The following is a 13,875-nucleotide window of genomic DNA, read 5'->3' as shown; positions in this document are numbered from 1 at the left end:
TTTCACATCCTGTTTCAATTTTAAATATAAAATGGTTTCCAAATCTCAGACAAGCAAAGAATGAGCTCACCTTATGCAGTTGAGTAGAGGGTAAATGTTCTTTCTTTTGGGAAATCCCACTGTTAAGAAAAAAATTAAGGTTGTATCTCTCACACCTGATACTTTTTCTTTGCAAGGGTCAATACTAGATCCTGTATTTACTCACATATTAGGGAAGGATCCACATTTTGTTGTCAGTTTTTTATGAACTTAGGACTGGAGGAATGGTATGGCATTTTCCTTGCTGATGTGAACTAGGAACAATGGTAGTGTTATTCTTCTGTGAGATATGCAAGCCCTCTATTTGAGATTACAAGCCTCTCAGGCTAGAATACTGTTGGTTCTTCACTGTTACAGAAAACACACAATATTTCTTTAATGTATGTTAGACATTTGCAATTGCTTGTTGAAGAGGGACTTTCTACTGCTGCAGGTGTAAGTTCTCAGCCAGTAGTGTATGTGTTGTCCACGTCATCACAGAAGGTACATGGCATAGACACTGTGGGGATTTGGACGTGCTTGTAATTTTCTAAATGCTTTCAAATGATTTACAGTCTATAGTGATAACTGTTTATTTGTTTACATAGATGGAGAGGCTCCCCAGGTTTTGTCAATCCATGATTTACAGACAACTACTTTGACAACTAAAACTGATGGCAATGATGGCAAGACTGAACACCTAGAGTATATTGCCTTTGCTTTGGTTCCTGTTTTCTTCATCATGGGCCTTTTGGGGATCCTTATCTGCCATGTCCTTAAGAAAAAAGGTTATCGTTGTACAACGGAGGCTGAAGAAGTAGAAGAAGAAAAACTTGATGAAAAAATAGGTAATCAAGTCTAATAAACAAGTTCCTATTTCTGTACATTGCTACTGCTATGAAATAATTTATTGTGAGATTTCTGTCATTTCACTGTCTATATTTGACATCAAAGCAATATTAAGAAAAATATCTTTATTACTGTATGCCAGTTGGGTTTTGATCTTTGCCAATCAAAACTAGCAGTGTTCCAATTTCCCATGCAAGTCCTTTAACATCAGTTAAGAGCTTACAGAGGGATTAAATTATCAGTATATTTGTTTGCAACTCCACAGTGCAGTTGGAGTCACCAGATAACATTTTGCATTCTACATGCTGTTTACAACAAAGTATTAGTTTACATAGTTCTATATGAGGAGTAGCAAAAGGCTGCCATTTAAAGCCTAAAATCTTAGTTTTATGTTTAGCAATCTTAATTTGCACCTCTTGTGCTGTCATGGTCGTCTCCCCTTCTCCTTATAAAACCAAGCCTTTGGACTGAATGACTGCATTCTGTTTTAATGGAATGTCTACTTCTTGTAATTTTTTCTTAAAGATACCTTTATTTTTGTCCTAATGTTTGTTTGTACCCTCGTTTTTATGGTTCCTTGTTCTCATCTGTTCTTACTTGGGGAAAATAAAAGGGCATTATCACTTGGGAAGGGATATAGTAACCCAGTATAACATTTGGCTAAGTAAAAACAAGAGCCAAGTCACTTGTAAATACTCTGGGCCTCTTCCTTTCTTTCAATTAATTTCTTTCAGTAGGTTCATAATGAATGTAAATTACAGTGGCTCTGTGGTGAGGGTAGAGCCATGTGGTGCAGTAATGATGTGTTGCTGTGTTCTTAAGCATTTACTGCCTGGGGCATGTGAGGAGTGAGTGGAACTGTCTGGTCTGTCAGTTCACCTGAGTGTTAACAGCAAGGGAAGCCATAGAGTAGTGAAAGGGGGACATCACCTACATCTCAGTTTTGGGAAGTAGCTGTTTCTAAGTTACATTGCAGAGTTGCAGGTGTTAAGATGAAGCATGGGTACAGAGATTTACTCATTTACTGTGCATTGAAAAATTTAGGGTCTTGCCTGTCAAACTTACCTCAATCCTTTAATTTTTAATAAAGCTTTATAACAATTATTAGGGAAGGGCAGAGTTGTGCCTCTTGGCTGTTCTGGTTGTCCCACTGATCTTTTTCAGCCTTCGGAAGTTATTCTGTGGAAACTTTCAGTACTGTTAATGGGTGCTTTCTATTCCAAAAGTTTTCAGATTTTTTTTTTCATTAAAGTAATCAGTTGTTATGTCCTTGTAGATGTGGTGAAAAACTTAAATTGAATTCTTGTCATATTAGAAGCCAGTAATACCTGTTTTAAAATAGTGACTTGAGACAGTTAAATGATCTGTTTTGTTTTGTTTTTTTCTCCCTAATATTAGGATTAGAAATACTGCTCTTTTTTTGTCTCCTACTTAGTAGCTACAGAAGGAGTTTTGGCATATGCTTGTGAAAATACTGCATTTATTTAATTCTTAGCTGAATTTCTTAGAGCTGATGTATAGATCGTAAACTTGTGTTCGTATTTTTTCCTGAATAAGGACTGAAAAGTCTTATTAAGCTTTTCCTCCATTGTGACAATAGATCTTGTCTTTCTGTTTTTTAATGTAGTTTCTTCTGGTGTGTTTGGTTTTGTTGTGGCTTTTTTAAAATTTTGTTTTAAAATAATTCAGTTCTTTATTCAGAAGCCCAAGATACTGACAACATATTTATTTCTTTGCACAGAAATGAATGAAACTATACATGAGAATAGTGACACTGTGGGACAAATAGTTAACTACATCATGAAAAATGAAGGTATAGTATTGGGACATTGAAGTTATCAGCCTTTGTGATGGTATTCTGTAACAAATATGTTTTTTTCAGATAATCTGAAGTGTGTGTTTTCATTTAATAAGTGATTCGTTCATGCTTAGCTCTTCGAAATTGCCTTCACAAGGCAAAACTTCAAGCAGAATAGGGAAGTTTTTCGCTTACCCCAGAATTTTTTTGTATGGTAAGATAAGGTCATGCATTCCCTCATACTTTAACTGTTTGGGTATTTGATTTTTTTTTTTCTTTGCTTCAACCTTTTGCTTTGTTTGTGAAGTAAAAGCTCAAAGTTGCTTTCTCAGTGTCAGTGTTTAAAGCCTGTGGAAACTTCTATGTTTTGACTAGATTAAACTTTTTGTCTTGAAGTGATTTTTGCAGCTCTTGTCTGATGAAAGGTTTGTGCATAAGTAAGACAATAGCGTGTACTAACACTAATGGCATCTTCATGCTCTGTGTGTGCAAAGTAAAGGATAAAGATATGACTGAACAAATAAAATCATAGTTAAGCACCCCATGGAATACTTGGTTAGTTCAGAATGTATTTGCCCAATAGAAGAAACTTTTAGGAGACTGGATGTTTTTATAGTACAAGAAGCTTTAGCCTTTTAATTTTGTATAAATCAGAGTTCTAAGCATTGAACTGGCTTTGAGTTACTTCTGACTGAAGACTAGTCCTCTGGAAAAGTGGTATTTTTGGGTCTGTGTGTGGGGCTTTTGGGGTTTTGTTGTTTGTGAGGTTTTTTGTTTGTTTGTTTAATTTTTTAAATATTTTTTTTAACTGTTAGAGCTTTGAGCTTGTGTATTTTTCTTTGAGGTTGGGATTAGGTAATTTGTGTGTGTTTGAGAATATGTGAGCAATTGATAGTGCTTGGGTGATAATTAATTTGCATTTTGTAGGGCTCACTTAAACTGGTGTTCTTAATCTGAAGTTGCTTTAAACATGTGAGGTGATTCAGAGATCTTGTTTGAGAGTTCTGTGCAGACAGCTACGTTATATGGCTTGTATTGGGGTGGAGCTTTGAACTGTAATTTTAGTAGCTTATGTTAAGAAATTCCTGTAGCATTAACATTTCTTTCCTGTAATTTTCTCTTATGCCTTTTTGGAGATGTACATAACGCAGTCATCTTTCTTTTAGATGAAATTTCTCTGAGGAACTTAAATTTTACTTTTTCTTTTTTCTGAAGTTAGAGCTGTTCACTTTTGAAGAGTTCTGTTTATTCTCATTGCAGCAAATGCTGATGTGTTAAAGGCCATGGTAGCAGATAGCAGTGTCTTTGAACCTGAAAGGTAATTACTTGTCATTTTAATGCATGTTTCCTGAGGCAACTAAAAACATACCCTTCCAAAAGATTTTGTTTCACAAACACTTTTAAGACTGCATTGCTTGCTTGAGCTACCAGCTAAGAGGATAGTACTTAGATTTTCTCTGGTGTCTGACTCCCTAAATTTTAGTATATGCCCTAGATTGGTGACTGGCACTTCTGGGTATGTGTGCGAGGTGTGCGATACGGTTTTGCTGCTTGTTGAGCTAAAGATTACTGGTTTGCTTCAGAGTGAAGTTACTTAGAAGGTGGCTTAGACCAAAGCTACTCTGACTTGAAGAGGCAGCACTTATTTAATTTGTGTGGATGTCAACTTAAAATAGACATCTCATTCTGTGTCTCCTGGTTTACTTTTTACTTTGTAATTGTGGGAATATACATTGGCTGACCTATCTCTTACATTTTTTCACTGCACTCCTATTTAGATAATTATGTAGAGAAAGTAGTTCAGCCTTACAGATGCATCTTATGTGTAAGAGTACTTGTATCTGTACATAAGTACCTTTAACTACATCTACTACTACTTTAAATCCTCTTCATTTGTAACCCTGTGTTCATATTCAAGGCAGAGAAGATGGAAGTTCAAGTAGTGTTGTGTCACCTATAAAAGAAGTGGGAGTATATAGTTTTAGCAAAACAAAGTTGAGTATGCAAGCATTAGTCACCTGTTCTAATGGTGAGAATCTTGGTTATTGAAGAAAAAAAAAATTGAACTTATAAAAGGATTCCTTCTCAAATATAAGAATTATTTTTAAGCTTCTGTGGTGCAGTAGGAATATTTGTTTGAATATTTTGGTTAGGCATGTTTGATGTTATTTTGGGAGTTTTTGACTATAGTTTCAGTGGTGAATTAAAATATGAAAAGTATAAGGGGGAGGGAAAAATTGTTTGGTCTTACAGAATTTGACAGATACTCCTAAAGCTTTTGTAATCAAGTGCAAATCCACAGTGTACCTAACTTCAGTACACTATAAAATAATTTCTAATTATAGAATAATAATGGCTGAGTAAAATCTGCACTTCTGCCACTTGAAGCCATTAGTTCCTGCCTTTGCTTCTGATACTGAACAGATTTTATTTTTCTTAATAGCATTTTCTTGTTTATTTGAAGACCATTGAATGTCTGCTGTCAATATTTTTATTTGGAAAATAAGCATCCAAGTAACTCCAGTCTTCTACAGCATGTTTTACTTCTTTAATTTGTTCTTTCTGTTCTCCTTTGGAGTCTCTTCAGTTTGTTAGTATTTTTCTTGAAATAACATTCCTAAACCTGCCTAGTAGTATCAGCTGTGTCATGATTAATGCTGAGTAATGTAACTTTAGGTTCACAGGTTATACTCCTGTTATTTCCATTGTGAAGTTTGTCCTTAAGCAAGACCATGTTCATGATTCATGTTCAACTCATGATTATCTTTTTCTGGAGTGATCATCTGTTCAGTTGCTTTTTCATCTGGGTTTGTGTGAAGGTTTTCTGCTAAAACACTGAAAATGTTGTTGTCCTTACTGCAACTCATCCAGTATTTTTAGTAAGATTTCTGTACATGTGAGTGTCTTTCACACTCTCCTCTGACCATTGTAATTTCTTATCTTGTCCTCTACAGTTGCTGTGGGTGATCTAAAGTCTGTGGGTACTTTAGCTATTCTTCTATTCTATTACCCAGTGAACTATTTAAAGCACTGAATATCATGAGGACCAGAATAACCACACTCTGTATGTCTTTCCAGTTTCATAGTAACTACTGATACATAACTTTCTGTATGTCTTTTTAGTTTGGTTTTTTTTTTTTTTACAAGGTGTGCTACCTTACTCTACAGTTACTTCACCTTTCATGAGCTCTGGTTTGCTTTATGAGAATGTGTTGCATGACAGTGTCAAAATGGATGCTGAAGTTCAAAAAAGTACATCTGGTTTCAATCTGTGCTGTTTTTCTGGTTTAGAATAAAATTATATTTATTTGATTAGATATTCTCAAATGCCTTTTGGTGGTTGTATTGCTTTTTCTTTCTTTCTGGGTACTCAAATTTTATTTTTTCCCCTGAAACTAAATGATAAGTTCATTTCTTTTTGTCATAGACATTTTAGTTTTGCCTTTTTTCATTGTGGGACTATGCTTTTCTTCTGGGAGTTCTTTGAGATACTGTAACAATTCTGAAATACTTTCCATAGTTCTCCAAGTGTGAATGTAATCAGCCTATTGGATGTCTTCATCAGTATAAGTTCATGTAACTTGTTCTTTTCTATTTTAGGCTGGTTTTTTTTCTCTTCATTTCCTTGCCTTTTGTGTTAGTTACTGTAATCACATGACTGCTGATGAATTAATTTCTGGAAGTGATTTTGACTGCAAAAATATGGTATCAGAGGGAATCTTAAACCACACATTCTCACAAATAAATGATCCTTGAAAAAACTAGCTATTCACTAAACCTAACTGAAGGTTATATCTTATCTTTTTTTTTATTTTTTAAGAAACTGGATTTATAGTAAACATTACATTTCCTTTATACATTTTCTTATAGCCCTTTATCTCCTACCTCTCCTGAGAGTCCAATGAGTCCAGGGACTCCTTTGTCACCCGGTGCTGTTCCGTTCAAGCACAACTGCAAAGCCCATCACTTCCATACTGTTGGAGGAGTGGTAGAAAAGGATGTTTGTACTCGTTGTAGTCACAAACGATGGCATCTTATAAAGCCAGCTCACAAATCTAAAGAGAACAGAAGAAGTCGTATTGGAGAAGTTACAGTCCTTTCTGTGGGAAGGTAAGCCTTAGATCATTTTGCTGTATACTTTTCTTAGGAATGCTACAGCGGCCAGTGTTGGATCAGATATCCATTGATTCAACTCTGTTTATAGCATCAGTGATTTTTTTTTTTCATACCCCTGTTAGTATTAGACTGAAATTATTTCTGGAAGAAATAAATGTGATATTTTTAAGAACTGTGTAAGAAGATGGAGATTTACTGTGGGTATAAATCCAGTGCTATTGCTCAATTGGTACAGGCTAAAAAGAAACGAGGATTGCACACATAATAAATTCCTCTGTTTCTGAAATTGATATTTCTCAAGAAAGTGTGAGCTATAGAAGCCACTTCATTCTCCTTGTTATTTTTAATTTCTAACTTCTGCTGTAGTTCTGTTTGAAAATTACTGTTCTAAGAAGTAGGATGCAATCTGTGGATTCTGCTTTAAAACAAAATTTCCTGAGAAAGTGAGATTCAGCAGTAATGAGTATTAGAAAGACATGTAGGTAATAATAGGAAGGAAGATTGCTCTGAAGTGAAGCAGGGTCTGTGTGGGTGTCTGCTCTGATGTCTAGTTCTTGAGACCTGGAAATTTGTTCCTTCTCATACAACCGGTTCTGAGAATGACCTAACTAATCTCTGGGGAAATAAAACTCAATCTTTCTTTTGTTTCCTTAAGATTTCGAGTCACAAAAGTGGAGCACAAATCAAATTCCAAAGAACGGAAGAGCTTGATGTCTGTTACTGGCGTGGAGAGTGTCAATGGTGACATGCCTGCCACGCCTGTGAAACAAGAAGTGAGCGAAGCACCTGCCACGCCAGTGAAACAGGAAATGCAGGAGAGGAGAAGCTCAGAGAGGAGAAGCTCAGAGTAAACTGCAGGTATCAAATATTTGGAACTCGTATTGAAAGCATTATGTTGTGAAATACGTGAAGTAATCAGTAAAGTTGAAAATGTATCAGTTCTGTTTGAAAACTCAGCTTTCAATTACAAAACTCTCTGCACAAGTCTGCAAAATTTATATTTGATCGCTCAGTTAATGATAACTTGGTAAAAGCTTATTTACCCACCAAGTTCTTACCTAATTGTTTTTTTCAACCTTTTAATTAGAGTAGATGTTGAAATAAAAACTTCTTTGTGGAGGCGACATCACTAGTGCACGAAATAAAACATTTGCATATTAATTTTTGGCAATAAACAATGGCTCAGATTTAGTAGCAATGTGCTTATTACTCAAACAAGTGCTACTGACAGTTGTATCACTCAGATAACTACGGTGCTTCTTCCCTGTGCTTGCTGCTTTGTACTGTGTGATTATTTGAGATGATTGCTTATTGGATACTCCTCTGATAGATCAGTGGAGCTTTGACTAATAACAATGGAGACATGAAACTGCCTGTATCACAGGGATCTAACTGAGCCAGGTGGTTGGGGTTTTCTTGTGAGTCATTAAACTTCAGTGAATTGCTCAAGGTACCCTATTAAGCATGTCAAAAACATGTCTGGCATGGTTTTGGAATGCAACCCGGACTGTGTTGGTTTTTTTAACTGTTCAGAGTGTTGGGGGAAAAAAACCCTGTAAGTTAATAAGTTTTGCTTCTAATTGATGACACACTGATTGATAATATGAAGGGGAAAAGTGATTTTATACCACTGTGATTCAAATTCAGACTTGACCCTTAACGAAGAAAGGTTCTAGGGTGGCATAATAAAGGTATTGGACTTGAAGATAGTGAACAAAGTGCACAGTGTTCTGTATGCTGAGAGACAGGATAAAATTATGTTGTGTCAGCTCTGTCCAGTTTCAAGCTCTTGGTAACTTCAAATAGGAGAGGGAAATGCACAAGAGAAAATTGGGCCTGTTTACATATGTAACAAGACTCAAACCCCCTCGAGTATCTTGAGATTAAAGTAGAGAGCTGGTACACGATGGGGTTACTTCTTCCAACATTTGCTGGCAGCATGGGTTTGACTGTTAGACTAATCAGAGTGTATTTGCCTGGCTGCTGTGTCACATCGGTTTTTTGAACCATTGCTATAGAGGAAGAAAGACTTGGAGTTGTGGTATACTTCCAAATATTTAAAAGTTGTGGAGGGTAATGAAATAAATTGTTTCATTTGCTCAGTGGCTAAGAAGATAATAATAGGCTAAATTGCAAGGAGGTGGAGTTCAGGTTTCAAAACTTAAAAAGTTGGAATAAGCTGTTGCATCTTTATTGCTGGACATTTGTAAGACCAGACTGGACAAATGCTTTTCAATATCAGTGTTTTGATTTTTGTTCTGTAACAAATTTTTGCAAGTCATAGCTGCCTAGTGGCTGCTGTTTCATTGTTTCTGTGTAATCTGAGAAGAATCTACAGATGTCAGTGAAAGGCAAACTTTACTCTTAGTTTCTCATTCAGAATTATGTCCTTGTGCTCAGGTTTTTTTTTAATGTTGGTGTGGTTTCTTTTTTATTTCTTCCCTTTTTAAAAATCAGTATTACCTAAATGCAGTAGAAGATAACCTCTTCCTTCACTGGCTGCATTGGCATTTCTGTGCCCAGCTAATTGTTTTATTGCTCCTATGACTATTGTTATTTCTTTTCTAGATGTCTCATGGTAACATCATCAGATTGTTTATAATACAATGTTTTTTATTGAAGGAGGGCTAGTTATCTTCTCTTTAAACATAAGAAATAGAAAGGAAGGGGCATATATGAAAAATTTCAGTGCATTTTGATTGAAAAAAAATGTTTTGAAATCACTCTAAAAATGTTTTGTAGTCCAGTTTTCTTTCTATTTTGTTCTTTCCTCTCCTAAATAAGAAAGCTTTTTCTTGTAATTACCTAAAAGTTCTACCATTACTATTTTAATCTAAAAATAAGTTGTTCTCTAGAGAGATACGATAGTAAAGCTATAAAAAAATTGTCCATCTATGGCAGCTTTTTATTGTAGAACCTCCCTTAGGATTAAAGTTTTGCCCCTTCTGAAAACAAATGTTCTAATAGCAGAGAAATGGCTCCGCAGAATCTTTTAATGGTCTCTCCAGTCCAATAGAGCTATTTTGTAAATCAGCTGGGAAATTAGCCAGGCCTTTTTGATGTGTACTACAAAAAATAAACATCTTGCTTGAAAGGCTTTGATACTGTTTACTAGCACGGTTCCAGATCAGTTTTTGTCCACTGTCATGAAAATCTGTACACATGTAAACAGGTACTAGTTAGACCTTTACTTAAACTACTTATTTCAGACTTCCAATAAATTATTGTAGCTTAATTTATTGAAACTGAACAGATAAGCAGCATTTAAGACTTTTGTGCCTCCAGTCAATAAATGTCTGATTAAAAGCTTATAGTTCTGGGAAATTTGGCTCAAATTTTCAGATACAGAGGAAGAAGGCAAACACAGATGTGTGTTTAACTGCTGCCAGAAAAGGTTTGTTCTGTCATTCGGAGGCAGTAGATTTGTGCTTTGTGGCTGACTTTAACCTCTGTTACTGAGAGTTCCTGCATGAGATGGAACTCCTGAGTTGGGCAGTCCCTCAGTGATGTAGTATGATGATGAGGTTGCTTGTGTTCACTGTTCTCAAGTTCAGGGCTTTTTTCCCCTAAACTGACATGTTCTGAAGTGACCTTTGTAGTGTTTCAACTTATCCTGTGCATTGCTGGCTGCATCATTTGAAGTTGTAGCATGTCTTCTCCGTGTCTCCAAGGTCCATGTTCTCAGCAGGCTCCATTTCATCAGTAAAGTTTATTTAAAATATACGTAGTAGCACATAAAAGAAGTAGTAGATACACAGCTGATAACTGAAGTCAAAACTTTTGAGTTGACCTCTTGCACATCCATTTTAAGTACTGGGTAAACAAGCACTGGTACGCTGAAGCTGTGTAACATTTTCCATTCCTAGGGCTTTGCACTGTGGTGTGATTTGTCAGTTTGTCCATGTGTTTGTCTGTTCTTTTCAAGAAAACCAGCTGAATTTTTAGTTTGTCTTTAGGATTTCACATGCTAAATGTGGAATGCACCGCAACCACTTCATGCGATTGTGGCTTTTTTTTTTTTCCACTTCAGAACAACTGCTAGGTTTTTAATTGGTGTGTTCATCCTAAAACTAATTTTGCTATTTAGGTTTATTTTTAGAATTGTTTTCTTCTCTTACAGGTGGAACTTTTAGAAGAAGCTTGTCTGTGAGCACTTTGGAGAAAACTGAAAACTCCCAGGAGATGCATACTATTTAAGGAAATGTATTTATGGCTCCTGCAGCATTTTACAGGTTCTGTGATGGCATTCATGCAAGGTTGAACACTTAATGGGTTTTGACCAGTAAAATCAGTAAGATTTAGACACTTAAATACTGTTGAGCTGTGTGGACATCATACCAAGTGGCTTCATCTTGGAAAGAAAGCAGTTTTTGGACAGGAAAGGTAAAAGCCTTATGAAGTCTTTAATTTTTTTTGTACTTAGACAAACATTTCTAGTGAGCTCAATATTAAAAGGAATACAATGACCCTGTGGATAAACTGCGTTCACCCCAGTGGTCCATCTGGATTTTTCTTCTTCTGTTCTGCCCACTCCAGAACTGACAAGTGTTTGCTGAGGATAAAAGCCAGGCTTTGAAGGATGAAAATATTCTTTTAATCTAACTGCTAGAAGCCAAGTAAAACATACAAGGAAATAATTATGTCAGCCAAATCTGCATCTGTGCCTTTAGTACATAAGCCCTCAAGCTCTGTGAAGGGTATTTCACAGCAGAGTGGTTCAGCTATATGCAGATGTTAAATTAAATTGTTGTTTTCCCCCACCCCTTACTTTCCCCTTACTACTTAATATAGGCATATTTTCCTATGCAGTTAGATGAGCTCTTGGGAAGATTACTTTCTTCAAGGCCTTTTGTTCTCCCATTTTCTTGTAACTACTCACTTGTATTTGAAGAATACCTAATAGTTTTGCTTTTTTTTTTTTTTTTTTTTTTTTTACCCACAGGTTCCTTATTAAGCTAAGGCAGCATATTTCAACCCTTAGATAAGGATATGGAATATTTGGCGTGAAAAAATTTATGGCATATATACTAAATTGCTTCAGAGTGGCTTTGTTGGACTGAGGGTAGCTGTTTTCATTGGCACCAAAAACTTAAGCCAGTGTCACTCCCTTCATATTTTAAGTGTGACTTACTGCTAAAAATACCATGGTATTTTGATGTTAATTATTTGTATCTACTTATGATCTCTGCTTTGTCCTATTACTTGTTTTGGGGAGACAAATCTCTGTAATACTTAGCAAACTTTTCTATGTAATAGAAACTGAAAAATAACATTTGTTCTGAGTGCCTAAGAATGTAAGCTCTAATGTAATGCATTTTAGTAGAGATTGCACTATATTCTGAGAACTGTAACTTAATCTGCTTTATGAACTCAATGAAAATCAGCGTATGTTTTTGAAATTGATTTATTTTAAATACCTTCAATCTTTTTAATCCAAGTGCTCTAAACTGTTTCTCCTTCATATCTGAGAATTGTGTTCTTCATCAATTCATACAGTGTTAACAGTCAGTGTGTACAAAATTAATCTTGCTTGTGTATTAGATTCTCTTGTGTCTTCTCAGGAAACATTAAGTTTTTTCACTCTTGGTGAAAGCATATGCTGCTGATGGTCTTCCTTTTACTTGTATCCCCAAGATATTGATTGGGCCTATTCAACGATGCTATATTTGCCAAAAACCCACACCACTGCCCACCAAAACTTTGAAAATAATGTGTGTTTGTTTGTGTGTTTTGGTTTTGGTTTTTTTTTTTTTAATTGATGTTTTTAGAGATAATCGTCTGTCCTTGAGAACCCAAAATAATTGTTTGGCTAGGACCAGAACCCGAGTGTTCAGCATCCCTGCTCCCCTTAATTTAAACTTGGCTTATGAAATCTCTTCAGTATTTAAGTACAACATAAACACCAAGCTCACCTTATAGGCATACGTTAAACTTCACTTGATTATTAGTGTGAAGAACTAATATTTCTAGAAGATGTAATTAGTATTGATTATAGTAGTTAGTTTTCAGTTTCCAAGAGATTGATAGCTATGAGTATAAAATGTTGCTGGGAAAAGGGAATATTGGGCAAAACCAAGCAGTTTCAAATAATTTTCAGAAAGGATTTACACAATTACAGACTGTTCCAAAAACTTTTTTAAAAAAAGGGTGATTTATTTTGATACTGTATTTTGATACATGATGGGTTAGTACTGCAAATAAATTTGTCAAAAGGATGGAAGAAAGTTTAAATAGAAATATGTATTTTTTTACTTATTATAAAAGTAGTTTCTATTTTGATTCCATTGAAAATATGTAGAATAAAGGGAATGGGAAGATGTTGGATATGTAAAACACTTACCTGTATAAAATGGTTAACTAAGGTATTATCAGATCTGATATGTTCAAGAATTGAATTTATGCATTGCTTCTTGAGTAAGAGAGGATTTAGAAACTGTGCCTATTTCACTGCCTTTAACACTACAGTGCTATTTTATAGGGGTATGGATATTGCTATATTAGTTTTTACCTTTCTTAAATTTGCATATCAAATGTATTTTAACAAAATAGTTTATATACAACTTTTATACTACCAAGCAGTAAATAAAAAAATATTGATTCTTAAGCTTGCTCGTGACTTCCTTAAGCCTGCATCCACTGCGTGGAATTTAACACAATCTTAATGTACAATGCAATCTCTTTGCATCTTAAGTTTTTGTTTATGGAGGTAGTAAGGTTAGGTGATTGTGTGATGTACTTCAGAGCAGTTTTATTTTCTTCAGAAAGGACAAATATTACTTTAGTTCCATGTTTTATATGGAAAAGAAGGAAATCTATGCTTTAATCCAAGCTGGTATCTAATCAGATTAAAAGTATCAAGACTTTTAACTTTTTACTATATTTGAGATTAAGTTTTTAAAAAATATGCAACATTATTCTCAATTCTATTTGTAAGGTAGGGAATGAAAAATCACAAATGGCAGCAAGCTCTTGCAGTTGTTTCCTCTCAGCCTGTGTCTTTCTGTGCTTAATTTGTTACATTATGTTCTCACAGATGACCGATCTGTAAATGGCATTAAAAATGGGTTTTACTGTATGAATAGTGAAGGAGACTT

At 35.1% G+C, this 13,875-nt stretch overlaps 1 protein-coding gene across 3 annotated transcripts; it reads left to right on the top strand.

Annotated features, from left to right (window-relative positions):
* Nucleotides 1-622: 622 nt before the first annotated feature.
* RELL1 (RELT like 1) lies at nt 623-13,385 on the top strand. Of its 3 annotated transcripts, XR_001920092.2 has the most exons (7): nt 661-866; nt 2,609-2,680; nt 3,926-3,983; nt 6,536-6,775; nt 7,437-7,639; nt 10,902-11,164; nt 11,724-13,385. XR_001920092.2 is itself a non-coding variant. In XM_029959690.1 (6 exons), exons 1-5 carry the CDS (start codon nt 761-763, stop codon nt 7,630-7,632), a joined length of 672 nt encoding a protein of 223 aa, XP_029815550.1. In that variant the 5' UTR covers nt 623-760; the 3' UTR covers nt 7,633-7,639; nt 10,902-11,716. The 3 variants fall into 3 exon arrangements, 2 of the variants coding, with proteins under 2 accessions (XP_029815550.1, XP_017923665.1); XM_029959690.1 differs by lacking the exon at nt 11,724-13,385 and having other exon boundaries at nt 623-866; nt 10,902-11,716; XM_018068176.1 differs by lacking the exons at nt 10,902-11,164; nt 11,724-13,385 and adding an exon at nt 8,112-8,162.
* Nucleotides 13,386-13,875: the final 490 nt, after the last annotated feature.

The sequence above is a fragment of the Manacus vitellinus genome, unplaced genomic scaffold (genome assembly GCF_001715985.3).
Source record: "Manacus vitellinus isolate BGI_N305 unplaced genomic scaffold, ASM171598v3 scaffold_0_pilon, whole genome shotgun sequence".
NCBI classification, from domain to species: Eukaryota; Metazoa; Chordata; class Aves; order Passeriformes; family Pipridae; genus Manacus; species Manacus vitellinus.
The sequence above is the reverse complement of the archived record's forward strand: the minus strand, read 5'-3'. Positions and strand labels throughout refer to the sequence as shown.

Bases quoted from the DNA above. Each gene is read 5' to 3' on its own strand.
- RELL1 (XM_029959690.1), top strand. From the start codon at position 761: ATGGGCCTTTTGGGGATCCTTATCTGCCATGTCCTTAAGAAAAAAGGT. The intron at 867-2,608 runs GTAATCAAGTCT...TTCTTTGCACAG, and splicing joins AAAACTTGATGAAAAAATAG to AAATGAATGAAACTATACAT. The intron at 2,681-3,925 runs GTATAGTATTGG...TTCTCATTGCAG, and splicing joins CTACATCATGAAAAATGAAG to CAAATGCTGATGTGTTAAAG.